At 38.1% G+C, this 25,842-nt stretch overlaps 1 protein-coding gene across 1 annotated transcript in view; it reads left to right on the top strand.

Annotated features, from left to right (window-relative positions):
* The window catches only part of LOC142341509 (uncharacterized), a 93,266-nt gene that overhangs the window by 43,515 nt on the left and 23,909 nt on the right, over positions 1-25,842 (top strand). The window contains exons 11-19 of the mRNA XM_075392496.1: positions 5,722-5,891; positions 6,332-6,451; positions 6,996-7,149; positions 7,502-7,679; positions 8,121-8,178; positions 8,248-8,522; positions 11,199-11,310; positions 11,713-11,866; positions 23,520-24,206. Coding sequence (XP_075248611.1) covers positions 5,722-5,891; positions 6,332-6,451; positions 6,996-7,149; positions 7,502-7,679; positions 8,121-8,178; positions 8,248-8,522; positions 11,199-11,310; positions 11,713-11,866; positions 23,520-24,206 — 1,908 coding nt within the window. The remainder of the gene's footprint in view (positions 1-5,721; positions 5,892-6,331; positions 6,452-6,995; positions 7,150-7,501; positions 7,680-8,120; positions 8,179-8,247; positions 8,523-11,198; positions 11,311-11,712; positions 11,867-23,519; positions 24,207-25,842) is intronic.

Below are 25,842 nucleotides of genomic sequence, written 5' to 3'. Positions count from 1 at the left end.
TCGTGTTTTCCAGAGCTCTTAATTTCTTTGAAAGAAAAATGGGGTAATCCAACTGTGCGCTTAACTGTGGCAAGAAGTTGCGCCGCCGAATCAAATGTTCCTGGCATAAAAGATAGTTTTTGCCCGCTATATGGCCTAGAAATAAAATTGGCTCCAAAAGAAATCTTTTGGGAATCTTCATAGTCTTTTAAGTGGTACACAGTCAGATTTCCGTTACAAAATTTTCTATTTTTGTTGGGAATATGATTTCACTTAGCGCCACTCGCCAATCACCTGAAAGTTGAATTTCGTCATTAAAAAAATTCCAAAAGGATGCAAGTGTGTTTGAATCAAATATTTCCATTGAAGAGGATGAAACAACGTGACCTGTAAACTCGTCTTCAAACCGTTTATTGGACATTTTCAACGGGAGGGAGCCTGACAAGTTGTAATTCTGGTTGAAAAATTTTCCTTGAATTGGTTCGTTGACAGCGTCAACTAAAGAGTATGTTGGTGGGTTTAATGTAGGTATTCCCGTTGTTTCAAAGATTCGTCTGTGAATGATTGCTTGTATCTTTTCCGGAAAGCTTTGTCCTTTTTAACTATTCTCACAAAATCCCCAACGTAAAACTTGGGCTTCTGAGTTTTGCTTGTTTGCGCGGTCAATGACACTAACCGCGGTGCGTCTTTTTTGTAACTTCATTTGGGTCAAGTTTGGTTACCCGATTTACTCTTGAACTTATTGTTTTCACAAATTGGTCTAATTGGTCAATGTAGGAATACTTTTCTTCGAGGTACCGATGAATTATCTCTTTTAAGGACCTAATGTTCCTCTCTGCAAATGCAGACTTTTTTTCGCTGAAAGTACTGTATTAATGAATTCCACGTTTGTTGAACAATTGTTTGAAAGCTCCAAGAAACTCTTTACCATCGTCAACCCACACTTTTTCAGGCTGCTTAATTTCAGCTGTTTTCGTCGCATACTTTGTTTTCAAGAGTTCCACACGTAAATATCTTGATAGACAGTCAACCGCTACTAAGAGATATTTTATGCTACGGTTATATTTCGCTAGTTTGTCGACGTGCGCCAAATCCAATGACCAAATTTCATTTATGTCTTTTACAAAAACTTTAAACCCAGGAAATTTTAATCGAATTGAATGGTATTTTGTGAAAGACGGTTTTGTCTCCAAATAGGAATGCACTTTGCCTAATGGCAGCTTGCTCTGAGTATGTATGCGTTTTGTGCTTCCATAGGAAGCTGGTCCTTTTAAATAAAGCTGTTCCAAACGTTTTACTTCAGGAGAAGAAAGACCATTATTTTTGACTGGTCTCTTTTTTGTCTGTCGTTTCGTAACTTGTTTTTCCGTAATCTCTTGTTGGGGTTGAATTGGATCCATTACTTCGGGGTTTTTCTCGGCTGGGGTAGAATTCTTGTTCACTTTCCTCCGACGAGTATTCCAAGATTTGCTATATATCGAGAGCAGACAACATTTTTGGGTAGTTTTCAATGTCAATTTTTTTTGTGGTTTGCTGTAAATTATACAAAAAAGTAGAAACTTTAACGCCCAGTGGTTCTTTATTGATATGAAGTACATCGTTTCCTCCAATGGAAATGACGTCAGATTCATATTGTTTTCAAGTAAGATTTCAGATCGCTTGATTTTGTTTTTCTCCATTGGTTCAAGTTCAGATATTATAGACTCAAACTGAGAAATTTTTTGTTTCCTTAATATTGGTTCTATCTCACTGTCTTCGCTGACTGGTTCTGATATTTCTTCCTTAGTAGCCTCCTTGTTTTCGTAAACACTGCTCATGCTTTTCAACAGGCTTTTCATCTTTTTGTGGTTTTTCAGACTGATTTCTTTGGAATAGTGATAGTTGAGCTGCCTTCTGTTCATAATTAGGGTTTTCCAAAATTTCAATTTTTACGGGTTGATGTGACAAAACCATTCGTTTTGGAATTAAAATGAATTCTTCCGTATGCATTATTCTTTTGTCAAATATCGATAGCAAGAAAATCCAACAATTCTCACCAACTCTGTTTCTTTGGCTAAAAGTTTCCTCTTTAGTTTCAAACTTGTTTGATTAGTTAATATTGTTTTGAATGGTTTCTCGTAACCTTCTAATTTGGTTTTATTAACTGGAACGTTTCCATTGACAATTTTGAGTAAGCACTCGCAAAGGAATTTCATGAACTTATTTGGAGCTGTCTTGATTATTTTTCCTACGTTTGAGTCCGATGTATCTAGCAACTACCGCAGCATACATAGTTCTTTCTCTCTCATCAGTTAAGTTGGTGATAACAGCTTTAGCCGATGGAAGATAGAAGATTGATGGACCCGGAGGAACAATATTTGAACAGTAACGTAGGAAGTCGGATGTTTTTGGATCTAAGTCGATTAACAAATGACCAAACTGCTTCCTGATTGCTAGCTCATAACTTTCCTTCAAAAATTGAGTGTTATTCAGTTGTCGACCAATAAAATTAATTTGCTGTGTGTCTCGTGGTGATTTGAACAAAATTATATGTGTTGTATTCAAATCAATTGTTCTAGACCATTTGCATTTTTGAAATAAGTTGTGTTTAACATATATTACACTAATGTTTCTATGTCGCCCCGCAGTTGCTAATTTAGAAAACTCTTTGTCGTTGGAAATTTCTTCACATGAGTCGTCAAAAACAAGCAGACAGTTTTCTAACTCTGAAACGAGTTCAAAACCAGAAAACTGTTTGAATTCGATGTTCAGTTTCTTCTCTAATGAATGAAACTTTGGCTGATCATGCTGATAAAAATAAATGATTTTTTGAAACTCTGGGGAAAATGTGCCATGTAGTAACATTTTGAAAATCAGCTCAGTTTTTCCGCAACAAGATGGCCCGCAAACAGCCATGAACAACCTGTCAGACGTTGAAATTATTTTGTTCATAACTTGGGATTCGGAGGAGCGTATCCAACTGTGCACGAGAGTAAAAAAACCAAAATGTTGATTCTTCGCAATCAAGTTTGAAAAACACTAATTTGATCAGCGAAACAGTTATGAGAAATATTATAATAAAAATTTGTGTAAAATATACCACTTCTGATCGAGGTAATCTCGAATTACAAAACCTCCAAGACTGTCTTTCCTGGTGCTCGGCGTCAAAAACCAAGTCAGTTATGCCTCCGCCTGAATCTAACTGATCTTCCGTTTGACTCAATTTAAAAATTTAATTTTGAAAAAAGAATTTCAAATTTATTACAAAATTATTCAGCAATATATATTTCGTACAACGCATATTCAGAGTCTTTGTCATCATTCCTGTAAGGGATTGTATAGTTTGCATTTATTGAGTCGACTTTATCTCTGAAAACAATGGACTCTACATCGTTTTCTTTCACCCGCTGCTTGATTTCTTTGGGAAGACTCTCATCGTCCAGAGACATCAGAATTGGAACTGCACGCTTGGGCAGAGGTAAAGGGGTTTGTTTCAATCTTTGCATTTTCTCTTGTATAGACATGGTACAATTGAAAGTACTCCACGAGAGAAAGATATTTCTTTAAAGCTTCTATTTCAGTGCCACCACACACAATCTGCTGTTTTCTCAGAATTGTTTGTCCACGAGAGTCAATTCTTTCCTCCTTGACTAGGGTTACAGTCAATTGATTGTCGGGCGCTATGCAACTGTAGACTGTCAAACTTGGAGATAAACTCACTTGAAGCAGTGACGGATTTGCCTTCTCTGGACGTCGATTCATTCATCAACCAGTGATAGAACAACAGGGCTTCCTTCCTCGCGCAATGCCTGCTCTTCTGCCTTTTTGGGCAACTCAGCGCATGTAGATTGCAAATAGGAGTTTCTCGATACAACTTCAAATGTTGGACAAGACAATGTCTCTAAATTTATTACGTTTTTCCGAAGTAGTTCCGAGAGAGTACTTGTTTTCTCTTTGCCCTTGGCGTAAAATACCGCTAATGGAAATCGAAGGATAATGCTGTCTATGATTTGTTGCAAATAGCAGTATGGATTTCCTCCCGTTTCCCTCAGAAGACCGTGCTAAAACTTAGAAACCCACTGGTAAGACTTTTGATCACTTGAAGAGAGCGTTCTGTATGAATCGGGAGGTAGAAAGGAAATTATGTCGATAAAGTTCTCAGTAGCCATAGCAAGTTCTTTAACTATGAAGTCAGATTTATTCCGAAAACCTTCAAAGTCGAGAACAACCGCTCGTGATTTCAGCATTCCAACATGCTGAACAATCGTGCTTTGAATGTTTTCACGTAAAGACAAAATGCAAGGCCAGTCACGTGACCAAGATACTCGTTTGTGACTGGACAAGGTAAAACCTATGAGTTACCCGGTCCTTTTTCGCTAAACTCATGAACAAAACCGGCAGCGTCGTGGAGAATAGCGTGTAATCTCAGAATTTTGAAAGACTTAAAATATTTGTCCAGTGATGAATTATCAATACCAAATATGCCCCCATAGGGACGTAGTTTGAGCGCAATGTTAAGATCAATGTTAGGATCCAAATGCAAACAAGTTGCTAAAAAGTACAAATATCTCTCACTGTACTCAGGATAAACTTCCATCACAAACAAAAAATTTTCGTGTATTATTTTCAAATCTATTGTAGCAATAGTAGCAACCATTTCGTTCTATCACATCTCCGAAAATTTCATCAGTTGATTTATGCCGAGAATTTATAGGCTCTCGTTAATAAAATTGACAATTTCATATTCTCCAATGTGATTTCATATTATCCTCATACAATATCCAATTCCATATTATATTCAAGGGATATATCATAACCTAATATTCTCACAGGATATAACATTCCATATTATCCTCATAGGATATACCATTCCATATAATCCTCATGGGATATACCACTCCAAATTATCCTCATGGGATATACCACTCCATATTATCCTCATGGATTCTATACCCTATTATCCTCATGGCAGGATAACCCCCCCCCCTATCCCAATACAGCTATATAATACTACTGTTGATCATGATTATTTACAGCGGTTCAATTGTTTCAAGCCACCAAGGCACGCTGAATACTCATTCAAAAAACATTAATCCAAACTGTTTTCAGCAATTGGTCTTTAAAAATAAACGTGAATTGATGATGTTGATTCAAAATGGTTGTCAGTCATAGGTTCAAAAAAATTTTCCCAATATTTTTGAAACCACTTTTTTCAGCCAATTTTAACACTACTGTAATGAAAATGAAATCTAATATGTGAATAGTTCCTAGTTGATACGCCGCAGGGGTAACTTAACTAAACCGGTTTAATTTTTTATACAATTGAGAGTGTTCTTCGCTTTTTAAAAGGTTTTTATTAGGGCTCAAACACAACGCTGACATATTTTGGACAATAGACAACTTAGTAATTGAAAAAAAAACTTCTAGTTCACAGAGAGGCTAAGGCTGTGCTTAATTTTAAACAATCGATGAAAATTTTCTGCCGTTCAGTTGTCGGATGGCACCAAAGTTAGTGCCATAAAATAATGATGATTAAAAATTGACATACGCAAATTAGTTGTCACGCGTCATAAGTAACTAACGTAATGCATAGCATCGCATATTAGCCGTTAATTTGAATTAGTCATTAACTAGAGGCACGTCATAACTAACGTAAAACATAACGACGTATTTTCGCGGTAAATTGAACTCTATTACTGACGGTGGATGGTGTGTGCCAATTGCGTCAAATTGAAAGTGCAATAAAAAATTTATTTATTTTAGCCATTTCTCCCTCAAGCGGAGTATACAGTGAGACGATGAGTACTCTAAGGTATGCCTCGCGTACCCAGGTTATCAAGAACCAGCCAATCAAGAATGAAGACCCTCAGATCAAACTGATCAAGGATCTCAAATCACAAGTGGACAGGCTGAAACAGATGCTGGAACAGAAGGTATGTAGTGCATTATTGCAGTAGTCGTTCAGTATCTCACTGTTTTCACAAACAGAAATTTGGTCTGGAACCGGACAACCGTATGATATGTTTGCATATGTTGTTCTGGGAAAACAGCCACTTTGGACATAGCTCAGAATATAAGTTCGCTTGTTCAAAGCAAATATGGCTAGAGAGCTGAGCTTTGAGGAACAACAAAGAACTAGAGAATAGGTTTTAAAAGATGCATTAGAGCGAGCGCTCAAGACCAGTTGTTGTAACGGTGCAACTCACTAGGCATGCAAATTAAGATATTGGTTCGGATCGTGGCCCACCGAACCAATATTGGTTCGGATATCGGTGCGCCGGCTAAGACTACAAACATTGACCAATTTAGCCATTGTCGCTACAATGTTCTGTTAGCTGATGATTAATGTGTATGACGTTTTGGGGTGTGATAGGGTGGTCTGGATGGAGTGTCGCAAGTGTTAGAGGAGAAAATGCAGGAGGGACAGGAGCAGATAGACAGTCTGACAGAGCAGTGGACTCAGCAGTGGGAGAGACAGAAACTACTTCTGCAGGTCAGCAATATCAAAATCACACTCACTCACATTTGAAGAGAAGCTGATCATAAAACAGCATCAACAGACACCCTACCCGGACCAAGTTTGCATTGAATATCAGCACGGAACCATTAAAAAAAGTCAAGAACTATATTCTTAACTATAGTCAAGAACGCATGTTAATCGTGCGAGGTGTTGGACGATTTTGCAGATATAGAAGTTAAATTTACGAGATCTTATTGAATTCAATAAAATCGAAATTAATCTTGGAAGATCTTGTGGTACAATGTGCTTTATAAAAAATGTGCTCTAATTAATTTGAACTGTATCGCCAAATTTCCTGATACTCTTTTATGATACAGTAGTTCTGCTTCTGATAAATAAAAATGTAAATCTCCCGGTACTAGCCACGTCATCAAACGAATTGTCATCAAGCATAACTCTGGCTTTTACTAAAGCCATCTTGCCCAGCCTGCGCACATTAATGACATTTATTAACTGAACTTTTATCTAACTGATGGCAAAGACGATTTGTTTTCATTGACTGTGTCTGTATTTACAGGACTCAGTCACACACGACACAACTGGTCTCACAGTGAACTCAGACTTCCCCCATTTGGTCGGATTCCCCAATACGAGTACGAGAAGCAAGGCATTCGTTGTGTACCAACTATGTCCAGGGTCCTTCTCAATTGGGTCAGGGAACCACGAAATAGGTACAGAAATTGACAGACAAGCGTGTCACGAACCAGACTAACATTTTGTCCATTAAGTCCCATCATTGATATTTTAGAACTTAAAACGTTAATTCTCTCATGATGATGCTGCAAGGTTTACGATTCCTCATTATGTGTTATAATGCACTAATCTGAGTATAATAAGCACGAATCATCATATTTGGAGATATCTGCTAAGTTCAATGATTAGAGAAGTCATTACTCATTTTTCACATCAGTGAAAGCATTAAAATTGATTTAAGAAAAATAGTGGAAGCAATACAGGATCTGTGATAGTTTGAGTGAACCAATCGCAACATGATATTAAATGTTATGTGGTTGTTTCCAATAGGAATCTCTGGCACTCCATCCCATCAGGCACAAGGTGTCATTAAGAATGAGAATGGAGTCATCACTCTCACCCCCAACAAGAAATCGCACGAGTTCCAGATCAACAGCGTCGACATATCTGGCACTTCTCACCTCTACAACGGATGTCTCGTTCAACTGGGCAAAAACAATCTGTTCAGGTGCGACAGTCTATAGGACTCTCATAATGGCCTGCTGTTTTAAAAATATCAGTAAAAATAAATTCCATGTTTATTTAGGGAGAAGTTATATTCGTTGAAGTTTTCTTGATCATGATCCAAAGAGCATTTTTTAAAATCATTTTTGCAAAAATTTTCAGATTAATTTTTCCAGTTATTATGTTTTCATGATTTGAAAAGTTCAATGGGTCGAACTGAAAAGAAGACCAGTGATCAAGTTTGCGTGCATAAATTAATAAAAGAGCTGAATATTCCAGAAGGCGTGGGATTGAAAACTGTCATAAACACTAAATAGGAAATTAGAGAAATTCAAAGTTTCTGAATTAGGTTATTACCTACCTTAAGGTGCATTCTTGTAGAATTATGCTTGATAGACTGAAGGTTTTCATACATTAGCCTTCATCTTGGTTCTTGTGATTCTAGGTTTTGGGACCCAGCAGTACTCAAGACAAGACAAAATACGGCTCAAACCGCCACTGAGGTATGTTTAATTCATTTTGTGCCTTCCATATAATACGATGAAACTCCTTTCTTAAGAACTAATATTTAGAATGAAGACGGTGTCGGAGTTGGGGACTCGGACAACCCCCTGATTGATTCAAACTTGACAGACGAGAATGCCTATTTTGCACCTCCGCCCCAGTTCTCAAGACTTAAAGGCCTGGATAGGGCTTCGAGTGTGATGTCATTCCAGTCTGTGGACATGGAGGAGTCACTCTACGGGGGAGACTTGGGAGGGGGACTGAGGGGCAGGGGCAACTTTGCACCCTCCGAGCGAACTCAGTCAATGGCTTCTTTGTTATCGAACCAGGAAGTCATTCAAAAGTAAGGCTTAACCCGTTTCCTTTAGTCCGAATTGAAATTTGTACAGTAGTTTATAGTATATCCAGTTTTTACTCACTGGAAAACCCTATTTGAGCTGATGATAAGACTGCGGTCAACGAAAGTTGAGTATGAAAAGAATTTGGTTTGACTTCAATGGTTGCTGTCGACCAATCAAGCTAACCAAAATAGCTGACGACCTGAAATGCTTGCATCTTTTTGCTGACCTAAAAAGATCATTTTGAGCAGTTTAGCAAAATAATTGAGCAAAAAATAAATATTTGTTTTGTGTCTTTTGAGACATTTTAGAAGACATTCCAGAAGACATAAAAGCACTTGAAAATAAGTATTTTGCTAACCCTATAATCTGTGTTAACCATTAGATGGTGAAAAAAAATTAATTTGAAGATTTTTATCCAAAGTTGTAAAAACTTTGACAGGCGTTGACAGCTGTGTATTTGATGTGATATATAGGAAAGAGATCAAATTTTATGGTGCCATGAAATTTCGAAAATTTCTGATTTTCTGAGTTTATCTTCTATACCATTACTAAATTTTTGATCTAAGAAAGTGATTTTAGACGTGGAGAACATAAGATTCCAGACAATTTGATTTTTTAAGAAACTGATCAATGACTGGTTTGGCGAGAATTTTGCTTAAATGCTTGAAAATTTTCGCTACCATTAATTTGCTTCTATTTCTCTAGTCTATAGTTCGACTGTCCCGGCTTTAGGATTGTTTTTTTTCTGCACACAATTTTGCAAAGAATTTTAAAAATTTTTTGGGAAAGAGTTGTTGGAATTGCAAAAAGAAGTTTTGAAGAACGGAATAAATCAAAATTCTTGCTATGCGCTTTTTGCTCAAAAACGAAATTGTTTCCATAATATTTCCATCTAGAACTTGTTTTCATCTAGAGATAATTTGTCTCCCGATGTTGGTTTTTGAGGCAGCTGAAGGGAACCGACTATCAAGTGATTTGACAGGACACTACAGAAGAGGAAAAATTGGAGGGTGTTGACAGTTGCTTATTTGTTTCTTATGCAATACCCTATGACAAAATCACCAAAATTTGGTCGTTCTATTTATGAAAATTAGCAAACCAAGAAAGGATTTCGATACCAAAAACCACCATCGCCATTGCCATTTCGAGCATTTTTCAGCTTCGTTTCGTGATCGTTGATAATGCAACCCTCTACAAAATGCGAAAGTGCATCAGATATTTGTCGAAAAATAGTCGAATTTTCGTGGAAAAATATTATAGACTAGATGGTAAAAAAATCAAATTTTTTAATGCAAGCAAGACATATTGAACTGGTTTTTGCGCAGCTCTTATAAAATTATAGTAAATAGCTCGTGCAAGTCGGTTGCTGTTGCAAAATACCCAACTTACCTCTAATTCCTGACATAACTTTTTCAATAGTTAATCAAAGACGTTTCCAACAACAACTCTGAGAAACCGTAACAATACAAGTCTTTTAAAAAATCTATCAATTGAGCTTCAAATAGAGTACAGAATAGATTTGCTCACTCCGGGAAACAAAAAAATTAATCCGCAAATTTTTTAATAGTCTTTTTTAAGTAGTTACAATTGAGGAATTCGAACTTTGAAACACTTATACAGCTGTTTTAATTTTTGTTTTAAATGAGAACGCCAAAGTCAACATTTCAAAGAACTAAGGAAATTCTCCATATTGTAACCTTGATGCTAAAGAACAGAATTAAAACCACAAAAACAATCTTAAAAACGAATCGCAAGCTTATTTAATTGAGAACGCTTAGAGGCTGGGACAAGGTCAAAACTAGGTTTTTAAAAAATTTATTTTGACGTTAAAACATTTTCTTGTTGACCAATAATAAAAGTTTGTATTACTTCAGTGGTCGAATTGTCGAAAGATAAGCTTAATAATGAAGTGACCGGGATGAATTATTGTAGGTTTCGCGAGATAGATTTGTCAGTTAATCACGTAACAGTTTTTGTTGGCTTTTTTCACAGAATTTTTTTGTCAGAAAGAGTTCAATGACCGTCTTCTATATCAAGCTGTCCAAAATAGCCGTCCAAAAAAGCCTACACGTACTTGTCTGCTTAATATCTTAGTCGAGTCGACACAATATATCTAAATGTGGCGTTTCATTTTTCGTTTGATTTTTTGGGTGTTAAATTTCGCTAGTTTCAACACAGCACCCGGGTTGAGGTTCAGATCAAAATTGTCCCTGGTCAGTCGTCATAGAAAATAGTGACCTCTGATCAGACCATCCCCAGGCAGAAGTAACATTTGATTGCGTTCGCACAAACTCAGTATGCGATCGAAAAGAGCTCAAAGTTACATTACAATTATGTAATTCGAATGCACAACTATGGGCAAGTGTGCAATCGAAGATCGCGTGATTAGAGTTCACTTCGATCTGGACACCTCAAACTGGGTATTGATTTTAAAATTTTTGAACCATTTTAAATAAATTCTCCATAGATAGACATGCGATTCTTATCTTTCTTACACAATTTTTCCAATCAAATCCAATTATTGTCGAATCCAATTATTTTTATTGTCGAAAATACTGTTGTAGTTTCCACTCTCACCTAAAATTAGCCAGATGTGTTAAAAAGAAAGCCTGAAGGCGACTAATTGCTAGTCATTGAGGCTCATCAAAAGTCAACGACATTATTGCTTGTGTTACTAGAATGGCATTGGCCGATTCATTGGCTGAGCAGCTGAATGAGGCGAACAAACAGATAGAGGACATGAGAGAACAGAGACAGCACAAGGATGCGGAGGATGAAGAGAGGAGAATCGTAAGTGCTAAATACGCCAACTGTAATTGAAGATTCTCAACGAATGTTTTCATCAGGTCATCCCATGGACGACGTGTCTTTTTTAGCGACTTCAGACATTACCTTGCTTAAAATAAGTTTTCTGTAGATCTGGAAACAAATTTTGGAAATAATGTTCAAGGGAAGAATAAAGAAGACGTTAACATAATGGAGTAGAATGTAAGGATTTCATTGTTCAAGTTTTTCTCGCAGACGTAGCCGTTGGACAAAATTGCTACTGAATAGCAATACCTCTTTTTTGAGCTGCTGTTGTTTGTTTCCTGCTCTTGTGGTCAAATTTCAGGCTTCTTGATGAAGAATCTTCATTTTTTTATATGCAAATAAAATTGGTGTGTCAGTTTCTAAAAGTTTGTTTGGACTTAGGCATTGGAGAACCTGCAGTTCGACTACCAGGAACAGATCTGTGAGCACCAGGAGAAGATAGAACAGCTGTTAGTGGACAATGAGGACATGGTCCAGAAGGCGGAGACAGAGATCGGATACTTACAGCAGAAGCTTGATGACAAGAGGGTGAAAGGTCAGGAGCTCAACTCAATCCCACTTTAGTTCAACTACATTTTAATTAACTTTTGATTTCATTGACAATAATGCCTCATTTGAGTACCGGAGATTTTTATTGAAGCTCTTTAAAAAATAGTAAACCCAGTCCAAAGTGGATTCTCAAACTGATGACCGGACCACAGATCGAAAGGACAGAAGATCGAAAAACACAAAATTGGGACAGTCGATCGAAAATAAATCTCTATTCTCATTGGCTGAAATAGAGTGTTATTTGCGATCTGACCTGAAGCTAACACATTTTGTCATGCCTCGCGAGCCATGCACCGGAAACATTTCCCGGCCATAATTCTCCTCCAAAAAAAAAGAAAACATTCCATTGTTAATTCCTTTGAGTACTCAAAACTTGTTGACGGAGGACTTTGAGGTCTCAAAATATGTTCTGTATTTTATAGTTCATACGTATGAATTATAAAATACAGAACACAGTTTGAGTCGCTGTTGTTTTGGAGGAGAGTTATTCATCACAAAAGATGTTTTGGTGGAGAATTATTCATCACAAGAGATGTTTTGGAGGAGAATTATTCATCACTAAACCTTCTCATCACAAAAGACAAATTCTCAATAAACCATTAAACAGGCAAAGTTATCTTCAAGGTCTCTATTACACAATAATTCAGACTTTTGGCCTCTGATCAGATTATCAACTAAATTTTGGAATCTACAGCGTGGGTTACAGATTTTGACTTCCTACAAGAATGTGAGACCCAAGCACTTCGTTGCAACAACATATGCTCTAGTAAAATAACTCGAGCTTGGCACTGTTCTCTATGATCACTGTCAGCATCTGTGAAGTAGACAAAAAAGAAAGAAATCCTATTTTGCAACCATTTCATCAAAATCCTCATAACTGCAAATTAAGAAACCAAATTGAGAAGGACATTTGAACTTTAAGGTCTAATTGTTAGAAGGTTGAGAGAGAACAACCTAATGTAAATTTTGCATAAGATAAGCTTGACATAGCTTGACAAGAAGCTCTACTTGTTCAACGTATACTTGGCTAGAGAAATGAAGCTTTGAGGAACAAGAAAGAACGTGAGAACGGGTTATAAGAGATGCCCAAGTTCGAAAGCTTAAGACCAGTTGGTGTAAATGGGTAGCACATTAGGCTTGCGAGTAAGAGATGCTGGTTCGAATCCAGTACTGGTCCATTTTCACAGTAGTTGCACCTGCTTAGACCCCCAACACTAATTGATGCTCTTGTCACTGTTATTCACAAAAGCTTCAAAGGGTACGTTTTCCTGTGTAATGAAATATATCTACAATTTAACATTTTTACACCTTAACATCTAACTAAATAATATTAACACGCAGAACCATTAGTGAAGAGTGAGTTCAAAAATTTTTCTTTCGCTCATGAATCCAAATTTAAAAGCAATATTTCTCAATCAATTTAAACCGTTGCAGAATAACTATACATTTGGTAAGCTGTCGATGAAGAATTACGAATTGCAAATAAACGATTTTTTTAAAATTAACGCAAAGAATTGGCAACATGAAAATTTTTAGTGACAGAGAACACAGCTGAGATCCCAATGATGGAATAGAAACATCAATTGTGCAATTACAGTTTATGAACTGGAAAATAATTAACATTCTTTAGACGTCGTGCGAAAAATCAAATTTAGCTATTCAATTTTCAAGCAGCTCTTTAGCAAAATAAAACAGTCTCTATGCTAAGATCGCAAAACAATTAGAACGGCTGTGTGATTTTTTGTCAACTTTGAGCTGCAAACTGGTGCTTTTTGTCTATAATTTGGAGCTACAAGAACTGGTAAAGACCCTTATGACTGTCAAATGGGGAAGCCAACGTCTTCAAAACATAATGACCTGTAACGGCTGCTCTCCTATCAAAGTCAAGGAAAACTTTGCACCGCCCAGTTCGTTTCAGCGGTTTCAAATCTGTCCGGATATTGTGTTTTTTCAGTTGACGTTTGTGAACTGTTTTATCCACTATGCTGTAGATTACCGTTGCATTACTTGATACTTAATAATTTCAAATAACTATTTGTTCAGCTTTGTCGAATAGCAAATGACTCTGCTTCAACTAAGCAGAAATCCAAAATTTCAAGTAACCAATTAACCTCAAATTAGATGTGTATCAATGATATCTCCTCAATCACAAATGCTAGTGAGAAAAAATTTCACACAATGATGAACGTTGGATAGACCTACTATCTGATGTAAAAATAAACAACGCTGGGTAAACTGCGTTGGTGGGTCTACCTTTTAAATTTTATAACCAATCTTAATACATGGGCCAAAATTTCGATCTTGAATAACTATGTAAGTAATGATTTAAATTTCAGCAAACTTGCAGTGAACCACACTGTCATACAGGTAATCAAACCAAAAAAGGAACTGAATTGGTTAAATGATCTTCGAGAAACATAAGAACAATTTTTTACTCAGATTCGAATGTTCTGAGTTAATTTAATGAACAACTTTTGTTTCTCAATTGGACTCAATGGCACCAATATCAAAACTATGCCAGGCTTCGTTGAAGCTGGTAAGAGCAACTGACTATGTGCTTTGCACAAAGTTTCTCCTACTTAGGAACTTTGTTCCTCAGAAAGAAAGTTTTGATAATATCAAAGTTAATTCTCTTTTCAACAAGTCAAAGTTAAGTTAAAACTGTACAATCACTAAATTGAGCTACAGAAACAAAACACGATAACAAGTAATTTACAGCTCAAGAATGTGTGCTTCAGTACGCACTGTATGTCAGTTTAATAAGACAAATTTAACGAGTTTCAACTGATTTTTGGTAGTTTTTCAAGATCTATTTATACTGCCGTACATGTCAAAATTGCATCTCTGATTGTTTGTAGATTACTATGTTGTAAGGTTCTATGAATATACTGAGGTTGTGGTTCGGGATACCTTATACGGTGCCCCGCACTTGCTGAATTGGTAGCAAAATCGTAAAATTCATCGAATCTGGCTCACCAAGTTGGGTATCTCTTGCTCCATTTGAGGTAAATACGTGTGATTGTTGTGAACACTTAAAAACGTGGCAATAATAGCGTAGTTCGAGTTTTAGTTTAACTTCATGTATGACGGTTGTGAAATAATAATAGTTCCTAAACATGAATGTTGAAAAAAGTGAACAAATCCGTATGGCTTCGATAGAACTTAGCATTAAATTTTGCTTGTCATGCTATTCTAGCTTTAATGCCTGAAATGGCCTTGAATCGCTATTCAATTTGGTAATTGAGTTAATAAGCTCAGCCACAACATCACCGGCCGTGTTTTCTATCGCGAAAACATCTTTTCCAGGTACTACTGGGGTGAGTTTTACTACTGGTCTCTTGTACACTCCGTCGTTCGTTCGAACTATCGCTGATTGAATCACACCGTCAAACCCATCCATGGTCTCCGTAACTCGACGTAGATTTTAATATCCACGCTTATAGCTGTCTTCGATCAACCAAACGAGATCGCCTTCTTTAAGGGTTTCGTTCGCCGTAGATAGTCATTTTTGCCTGTTATTCAGAATTGGCAGATATTCTTTACGAAATCTGTCCCATATGAGATTTGCATAGGCTTGATTTTATCGAAAAAGTTTTTGATGGTCAACAAATTCTTCTGCGCATTGTAACAAGGGTAAGTAAACGTTCCTGTTGAGAAGCGATTGGGTGTCAATGCTTCCAAGTCATTAACATCTGAAGTGACTGGAGTCAACGGTCTTGCGCTCAACGTCTTCTCTACAATACACATCGTAGTTGAGAGAACGTCCTCGGTGACTGATCTGTTCCCCAACACTGCTTACATTGCTTTCTTGCACCAACCGTTCTCAGGCTTCTCACCAACCGTTCCCATACTCCACCAAAGTGAGGTGCTGCGGGTGGGTTGAACTTCCATCTGATTCCTCGTTGAATTAGATGTTCTCCGATCCCTTATTTGTTCCACGCCGCAACATACTCTGCAAACTCTCTTTCAGCTCCAACAATGTTTGTCCCGTTGTCACTGATGATTGTACTTGGTTTGCCTATTCGAGCAAAAAATCTCTTTATTACATTGAGACAACTATCTGTGTCCAACGTGGGTACCACTTCTATATGCACTGCTCTCATAGTTAAGCACGTGAAGAGACAACACCATCGTTTTTCATTTCTTCGCCGAATCTTTACAATGAAAGGGCCAAAGTAGTCAACTCCAACATTTGTAAAGGCTGTTGAAGCAACTAAACGCTCTTCAGGTTGATCTGACATTGCTGGTGCTATCGTCTGTGCTCTGCCTTTTCTGCAGGTAACACACTTGTTCTTGATTGATCTCTAAGCTTTTTGTATACTTAGGATCCATTTTTATGCTGATTTTTGTTTCTTACTTGCCCTGTGCCCTCATGTTGATTGTTTTTGTGCTCGTTGCGCAAGAATAATCCAACAGCGTGATGTTTCCAATATAGCAATATTGGATGCTTTGTATTGAAGTCCAATTGACCTTTGCCTGTTCTGCCTTTGGCTTGAATAAGTCTTTCTTCATGTAGGAAAGGGGAGAATTGTTGGATTTTGCTGCCTTTTGGAATTTCCTTTTCAGCCTTGAGAGATTTCATCTCTTCACCAAACCGTTCTTGCTGTAGTAGCATGAAGATGATTGACTTTGCTTTTTCTCCTTCTTCAATGCTGACTACAAGTTTTGCTAGTTTGTGTTTGTTCAATGCTCACTGTACGTATGCCACTGTATTCACTAGTCTGTTAAAGTTACTGAATCGTTCCCACTTAATAACAGCCTTCTTCTCGTCAGCCTGTATCATGAAGACTGATGAGGGCATTTTCTCTTCATCTGATGCAAAGATTAGGTTCACTTGCTCTGGCCATTCACTTTCTGGTTGTTTCAAACAGGCCGGCCCAGTGAGCCACTCACTTCTCTTGAGTTCTTCTATGTTGATCGCTCTGGTGCCATGGTTCGCTGGGTTGTTGATACCGCTCACATGTTTCCACTGTGAAACATCAGTTGTATCTAGTATCTCAGCCACTCGATTGGCCACGAACACGTGTTGTTTACAATGGGAACTGTGCATCCATTGCAGTACCGTAGTTGAGTCTGACCAAAAACTGCAATATCTTCATTTCATGTTCCTTGCCTATCTATTCCTTCAACCTCACTGCCATGACTGCCGCTTGTAGTTCCAATCGAGGTATTGAGAGATGCCTCATCGGTGCCACTCTGCATTTTCGAATGACAAATGCTAAGTCAGCTGACTATTTTTTTGGTTGTGAACATAGATAGGCCACTGCACACATCGTGTCTTCAGATGCGTCAGCAAACACATGAAATTCGGTTTTATCCCTCTCTCTGTTGAAGTACCTTCTATCGATGCTTGTTTCAGCCACTATTGGAAGTTGTTCTTTCCATCTCAGGAATTCTGCTTTGTCACCAGGCTGCACTTTGTTGTCCCAATGTTGCCCACTCTTATCCCAGATGCCTTTCAGAAGTCGTCTCAAGTGAACACTGAACGGAGCAAACAATCCGATCGGGTCGAATACTGAAGATACCGATGACAAAATCTTCCTCTGGGTTATAGGTGCTTCAGCTTCTTTGTTTGTACCTCTGCATAATTGAAGACTTTCATCAATGACGGTCCATTGTAGTCCTAGCACTGAGGATCCCTCCGTATTGGGTTCCACTTCGACTTGTTTCGTGTTGCTGATTGACTTCAAGTCTTCTGGGATTGCTTCAATAACTGCATCATTGTTGCTTATCCACTTCTTCAATACAGATCCATGTCGTGAGAGAAGAGGTTGTAGTGGATTGGAGACTTCAATTGCTTCTTCAGGGGTTTCTACTGATTTGATGAAAACGTCCAAGTAGAAGTTGTTTTGTATTGCCTTTGCTGCAATCGGATACTATTTTTCGTTATCCAGTCCCACTCGCTTGTGAGCATAGTTTGCACAAATTGGAGAAATTTTAGCTCCAAATACATGACGCTGATATTCGTATATCGGAACAGGTTCATTTGTTCTTGGACGCCATAGGAACCTCAAGCAACGTCTATCCTGTTCAGGAAGTTACACTTGGGAAGTTGCACTTGAAGTTGGCTATTGGTCCTTCACGGAATCTGAATATTGTTCCCATCAACCCATGTAGCAGATCAGGTCCTGCTAGTAGCTTATCATTTAGGCATACTTCTTTGTACTTTGAGTCAGCTTTGTACAAACTTTTCAGCTTTGGGTCCCTTTGGAATCTTCGCTCCAATCAGCAAAACTATCCCAAGGCTATGATGTAGTTGTCTGGTAGGTTTGGCTACGGTTCACTTCACGGCATTCCCACTTCGTACCACTCGGCGATGAACTTTCTCGTGATTTCTAGCATCTTTTCTGCCTGCAGTTCCTTCTTTGACTGACTGACGACGTTGATTTTGGAGGCATAATTTTTTATGTCACACCAGGTTTGGATATTCTCAGCCACTTTCACATCTTCTGTGAAGGGGAAATGACAATTGTTTTGAATTCTGTTGCGCGTCATGGGTCCACTGACTACCCATCCTAGCTCTGTTAGAACGGTGAAAAGTTCATCTCGTGTTCCTATCTTGTAGTCCAATGGGCGTTGTAGCCCATAAGCATCTTGACCAAGGATGATGCCAACTTCCATCAAGTTGAATCTTTTGTTGGGTAGAACACTCAAGTGATTGAAGCTTTGCTTCAGCTTGTTGTTGTAGTTGTGTTTCCCAAGGAGACTGACGGGTGTGCAAACGCTTCGATTGAATGCACTTTTGAATGTAGTCCCTTTATTTTGAGAGGAACCTTTTCTGTCTTCAGGTCGTTTGTTCCGGGTATGCCAGTTATGTTGAGCGTCACATCGGTGCCTTGGGCACGCAACGTCTCTTGCACACTTTGATCGATGAATGAAACCGTTGATCCACTATCGAGGAAAGCATATCTGTTCAGCCTGTTGCCACCGCTCTATATTGAGACAGGAACTATCTGAAGAAAGCTTGTAACTTCGTTACTCTGGTTGATTGTTGCTGCGCTTACGTTGACTGCGTGATTACCCTCATCTATTTGGTTTTCTGAGTGTTTTTTTGTGCTTCTTGATGCATCCATTGATACCGCACGCGTTGACTTTACAATCTTTGATTGCATGTCCTTTGCCTAGACATCCTTAACATAAGCGTTTCTTCCTCACCGCTGCGTAGCGATTAGTTACACTCATGTTCCTGGATAGCGGACAATTCCAAATTTTATGAGTTCCATCAACTAGCGGACAGTGATCACTTTCAGTTTGCTTCGTTTCTTTCACGTTCGAACTTGCACTGAAGTTCGATGTTTTCGAGAACCGTTTGTCTCTTTTTGAGCTTCTTCGGTCTTCTTCCCTTCGCTCTCCCTTGAAAGCTAAAAACCCTTCGTGATCGATCGCTATCCTAGATAGCCACTTTCCAACAAAATCAAATCAGGCCAATCCTCATTTTTATCATCAACATAGAACCACCACTTCTCTTCGAGAACTTGAGGTAGTTTATCTACTGCCATATACAGTGTCGAGCTCGATTGCAGATCACCAATCTGCTTGTACTCTTTGAGCACATTCACAAAGTTCGAAACAATAACTGAGAAACTGATCAGACCTGTTGAGTCGTGAGGTTTCACCTGACTTGCTTTGCGAAGATTCTCCAGCTGTGCATCAATGATCACAAGAGGCCTTCCAAATTTCCTCTCCAGAATACTCCATGCATAAAAATAGAATTGTCCAGAACTGCCCATTCCAGAGATTGCTGACCTTGCCTTGCCTGTCAATAGAGTCTTCGGATGGCTCATCTTCTCTGAGTCTGGTATTGGTCAATGATCCACTGTAGCAAGGAACATACTAGACCACTCCGGCCACTCGAGAGGGTTTTCGTCGAAGTTGTTCAAGTTCAGTTTTGGTAGGCTACTGCTACTTGCTTACCCACTGTTGTATCGTAGTAGACCCGCTCAGTGGGAAACTTCCCGGTCGTCAGCACTTGAGGAACGCTCTCGTGAACTGCGATATCGTGAGAAGTGACTATACCTGTTCACTTCAGGGGTTGATTTGAAGAACTGTTGATCGCTCTGGTGTTAGAAGGTTGTCGATCCTGCTGGCCCAGTCTGAGACATCTCTCTTCTTTGGGGTCCAGTTGAAGGATGATTTGTCTCGAGCACCAGTCGATTGGGAACGAGCATCATCGTTCTCTTATGCTGTTCTCTTCACTTCGAGCACTAGCTCGCGCTCTTCATCCAGTAGTTGGTGATTGGTTTCTAGTTCCTTTACTTGCATTTCCAGCTCTAGCTTCCTCCACTCGAACCATGCTTGTTCCAGTCGCATCTTGGTTTTGAACTCGATATCGAATTTCTTCATCCTTTTCTCTCGCCTTTGCTTTGCTGAAGATGTTTCCGAAACATTCTCCGTATCTTGGCCGCTTGCTGTTGCCCCATTTTGCACTGTTTGAGCAACTGGATTGTCCGTTGGGTAGTTGTTATTGCTCTTTCTGTTGTTCAGTGCTTGAGTTATGTGGCTTTGCTCTGCATTCATTGCTAGTTGCTTGCCTTTGCTTATATATGCAAGCCAATGATAGTCCAAACCTGCTTTGCACTTTCTTGCTTCCTTCAGATGTTCTTCAACGAAATTAGCTTGATAGGGCACCAGCTTGTTTTGACGCTGCAGTTGCTTGGGTATTTCCTCTAGAAGGCGAACAGTCTGTTGGTAGAGGATCTTTAGTTTGTTGGGTCGATCCGAATCTTCAATTACTTTGTAGCCAATCCGTTTTAGTGTTAATTTCTTCCATTAAAAACTTGGAACGTCTTGTCGTACCTTTGAGCTGTTCATTGAAGCTGTTTTCTGCTGGTTGTGCTTGAATTGCTTGGTTGTTTTTTGCTTTGCTGGTTCCTTTTAAGCGAGGTCAACTCTTCAACGTGTTTTTTGAATTGCACTCGCACCTTTCGCTCTGCCTCACTGGCGTTGCGCTGCTGATTCGTTTGATTTTCTTTGGGGGGTGCCTTTGGCACTCTCTTTATCAGATGGGACAGCAGTTTGCCTTCCAATGTCCGGGTCGGCGGACCAAATGAAACAGCTGCTCCCCTATCAAAGTCAAGGAAAACTTTACACCGCCCCGTTCGTTTCAGCGGTTTCAAGTCTGTCCGGATATTGTGTTTTTGCAGTTAAAATTTTGAACTGTATTATCCGCTATGCTATAGGTTACCGTTGCATTACTTGATACTTAATAATTTCAGATAACTACTTGTTCAGCTTTGCCGAATAACAAATGACTTTGCTTCAACTAAGCAGATATCCAAAACTTCAAATAACCAATTAAACTCAAATTCGATGATATCTCCTTAACCGCAAATGCTAGTAAGATGACATTTCACCGAATGATGAACGTTAGATAGACCTACTATCTGATGTAAATTTAAACAACGCTGGGTAAACTGCGTTGGTGGGGCTACCTTTTATAGTTTATAACCAATCTTAATACATGGGCCAGAATTTTGATGTTGAATAACTCTGTAAGTAATGGTTCAAATTTCAGCAAACTTGGCAGTGCACCACACTGTCATACAAGTAATCACACCAAAGGGAAAGGAACTGAATTGGTTTATTGATCTTCGAGAAAAAATAAACAACAATTTTTTCCTCAGATTCGAATTTTCTGAGTTAATTTAATGCACAACTTTTGTTTCTCAATTGGCCTCAATGACACCAATATCACAACTATGCCAGGCTTCGTTGAAGCTGGTAAGAACAATATATTATGTGTTTTGCACAAAGTTTCTCCTACTTAGGATCTTTGTTCCTCAGAAAGAAAGTTTTGAGAATATCAGAGTTAATTCTCTTTTCAACAAGTCGAAGTTAAGTTAAAACTGTAAAATCACTAATATGATCTACAGAAAGAAGACACGATAACAAGTAATTTACCGCACAAGAATGTGTGCTTCAGTACGCACTGTATGTTAGTTTAATAAGACAAACTTATTGAGTTTCAACTGATTTTTGATAGTTTTTCAAGATCTATTTATACTGCCGTACATGTCAAAATTGCATCGCTGATTGGTTGTAGACTACTATGTAGTCGAGTTCTCTGAATACACTGAAGTTGGGATTCGGGATATCTTATACGGTGCCCCGCACTCGCTGAATTGGTAGGAAAATCGTAAAATTCATCGAATCTGGCTTACCAAGTGGGGTATCTCTTGCTCCATTTGGGGTAAATTCGTGTGATTGTGAACATTTGAAAACGTGGCAATAATAGCGTAGTTCGAGTTTGTTTCAGTTGAACTTCATGTATGACGATTGTGAAATAATAATAGTTGCTAAATATGAATGTTGAACAAAGTGAACAAATCCGTATGGCTTCGATAGAATGTAGCATTAAATTTCGCTTGTCATGCTATTCTAGCTTTAATGCTTGAAATGGCCTTGAAGAGCTATTCAATTGGGTAATTGAATTAGTAAACTCAGCCACAACATGACCATTGCATGCAGCATCAACCGTTTTCTACAACATCAATGCATTGACAAAAAGTCATTCTTAGACTATAAGCTGAAGTTGGCATATGTGAAGCAAAAAAGCTACCATAAATTATAAACAAGAACGTTTGACATTGAAAAACATCTTGAAAATATGATATCAACTTCACAATGACATTCCGGTTCACTAATGCAAGATGAAATATATGGATAATCATTTGAAACCAGTGTGTGCTGTCTCTACTAAGATTGGTATTGTAAAGCACACTTCTTTATCTGATCAACCAAATTACAAACATTTTAACAGTTCCTTACTTTTCGAACATTTCTCAACGCTGTTGTAGTTACAAGGGACTTAAAAATTCTTTGGGACACTATACTTACTCAGATACGATTAAATTTATAGTTCGAATACAGATTTCATATACAAATACATGTCCCGGTTTCGTGAAACCGAACAATTTACCAAATTCTGGCGTCTAATTTTTAACCGTTGGAACACAGAAAATTTTTTTATACCGCATAACACCAAAACATTTGTTTTGAACAAAAATTTTTTATTCTTTTTTGGTCAGCAGCACTAAGATGATTAATAATTGAGTTACTCTGCTGAAACTAACAAGATCATGCTGATGTCAACTATCAATTTTTTTGCGAGCTACTGCGAATTATGCAAACTTTTCATCTTATAAGATTTCAGGGGTGCTACCTGCAATCAAACCTCAAGTCAGGTTTATTTTCTGCTTCTAAATGCAACCTATTATCAGACCGTTTCCAGTCGAACTCGGCCATTCTATCGCTTTTTATGAGCACCTAGCGCATTGATCGTAAACATTCGCAGAAACAAAATATGGCGCACCGCGTCGAAACATGCAACATCTTGAATATTTTGCGAGGACTTTGGAACTTGATAACCCTAAATTCTTGTAACCTAATGTCATGATCACGTTGGCACTTCTTGCTCAGTTCCTAATTTTTGCTTTCAAATTTGGCAAATAAATACTTATACGGAATAATTAAGGTGTTTTGTTGGAATGAATCTTGATATGATTTCAAATTTTTGATTTTTCTCCAAAGTTTTGTTTCACTGGTGTACATTTAAAAAAGCATTGGACACCATATTAGCCGTAAAGTTCAACACTTTGCAAAAATTGTTTTGTAAATAGTTAAAATTGAATTTGTTTCAGAAAAAGCGAAACTAGACGCAGAGATAGAGAAGATTGACAAACAGATGCAACAGGTGCACGCCAGGAAGAAGACAGCCAAGACCACAATGGCCAAATCCAATCTGGAAAAGGAGGAGATAGAAGTGATGGGCAAATTGCGCAACTTGCGCGAGAGGGAAAAGAAACTTAAAGAAAGTCTCAAGGCAACTGAAAACCAAATTCGAGAAAAGGAGAAAAAAGTTGCCGCCAAAAAGAAAAAATTTGAAGAGAAGCTTCAGAAAATGGAGTCAGAACTTCATACCATTAAAGCCCAGTATCTTGACCGTCACATGCGAACTTCGCTAGCAAATAAGAACTCGGCTAGCAGAGATCAAATTAACCATAATTCCCAGCAGAAGTTGGATGATTTAAACGACGAAAACGAAGAGATGAATCCGGAAGAAGCTGAAGAATTAAAACTGACGGGCTTAAATGGTCATGCAGTACCAATGCGATCCAAACGAGGCAGGTCAAACAATGAGTCAAATCGCCATGCAATTTCGGGGTTGGTTTTACCGAATAAGAGTTCGTTTTCGGAACTGCTAGAGAGGCGAAAGAGGGAGAGAGATGCTGCTGCTGCAGCACAGATGACAGGAGGGGCTGAGAGAAACGAGTCTCTAGAGGTCAAGGGAGGTCGACCTCAAAGCAAGATGATAGACGTTGCTATTGGTAAGAACTGATTTCGGAGCCTCTGTGTCTGCTCAGCGCAAAATGCGAGCAGTTAGCCCAGTTCGATGAAATTTCTTTTTAAAATTTAAAATTTCATCGAGCTGGGCTAACTTTCTTCTTGGCGGCAACTTTTTTGTCAAAATTTTTTGTCCTCTCATTCCACTCCTTATGTAACACATTGGTTTTAGAAACAAAAACGCTGAATGCGATGCCTTCTCAGGTTGAGGCCCTCATTCAATATGACCCATGAAAATACCCACCCAGACCATTTTTGCTTATGAAAATACCCAGGCAGACCAAAAAGGCCTATGATCCAGCCTTTGGCTCGTTCAAAATTGCAGTGCGTTCATGTGCTCGTTCAAAAACTCTTATGAAAAGATTTGTCCAGAACAAAAAGTATATGATCCAGACTTCGGCTTGTTCAAGTTATGAAAAAACTCAGGCAGACCAAAAAAATTCCTGATGCGGACTTAGCTTCGTTTGTGTTTAAAAAAAAGCCAGTCTTTAAAATAAGCCCATGATGAAGACCTTAAAAGTACTTTATCAAATGATTAGGCTGTTGATGTATTGTGTAAGTTTTGCTCCTCTATTTTTATGAGTAGTAGTTGTAATAAACGAGGACAAACGAAAACCTCGACCTAGGTTTTAGCAGTTTAAATAATTGTCATAAGAATTTTTTTTCATGGCCAACAAAAGGTCATGGCAGTTTACGAAAGGCCATTTCAATCAAGTCAATATTGTTGACTTAGCGAAAACAAACGCATCATAAAAATCTTTCAGAGAGGGCTAAGTAGTTTTTAGAGAGTATAGCAAATGATAAATGATGCCTCTGGATTTCAAATTTCGCTAAATAAAAATTAAAGGCATAAGTTAATGCCACTGCTTTGCCTAATTTAAAAAATTTCCAAAAACAAATTATAGCTGGTTTATTTCTCCAATCTCAATGTGTATAGACAATAAAACGGCTTTTAATTTCTCTCGAACGTCGTTTAGAGCAATTATTATAAACGAGTGCCTCCTTATGCAAAATTTGTGCTTGATTGTCTTGGCACTTTTGTTCTAGAACATTATTTGACTTCTTGAAAGAATTTTTCACGCTTGAGTTCTTCAATTTTGAGCGATCTAAATTTCTTTTTGAAATAAATTTGGTTGTTAATATAAAACTCTGTTTCTTAAGTCCCATTTTTTGAATTCTGAACTTAACTTTGCGCTGAAACAAACGTTTCGCAATTTAAGGCAGCAAAGACTCGCCACAATTCAAAAATTGCAAGTGATTTTAACGATGCTTCGAAACAATCTTTGTTAATTCATTAGATTTAAATGCTGTTTTGATTAGTTTTTGGGGACTGACTGGGATTCGACTAGAAAGGCAGTCAAGATCCAACGAAAACGGATTCTTAGGATTAATAATTGAGCGTTTTTCATAACTTTTGCATTTTCAACTTCAGCTGTCTGACTGCTCCCTGCTCACGAACAGTGCTCCCTGACCAGGGTCTGAAAACCATGCGTCTTTTTAAAACCCAGATGCTAAAAAGGTCAAATTGTTTTCGTAAAAACATGCAACGATGAACATTTGATTCAGATTGTTTCGAAGGTTATTTAAATTTTTCTGAAGATCTGGCTAAATTAACTGGTT

The sequence above is a fragment of the Convolutriloba macropyga genome, chromosome 1 (genome assembly GCF_964194025.1).
Source record: "Convolutriloba macropyga chromosome 1, txConMacr16.3, whole genome shotgun sequence".
Taxonomy (NCBI): Eukaryota; Metazoa; Xenacoelomorpha; order Acoela; family Convolutidae; genus Convolutriloba; species Convolutriloba macropyga.
Note: the sequence above shows the minus strand (reverse complement) of the source record. Positions and strands in the feature narration are given on the sequence as shown.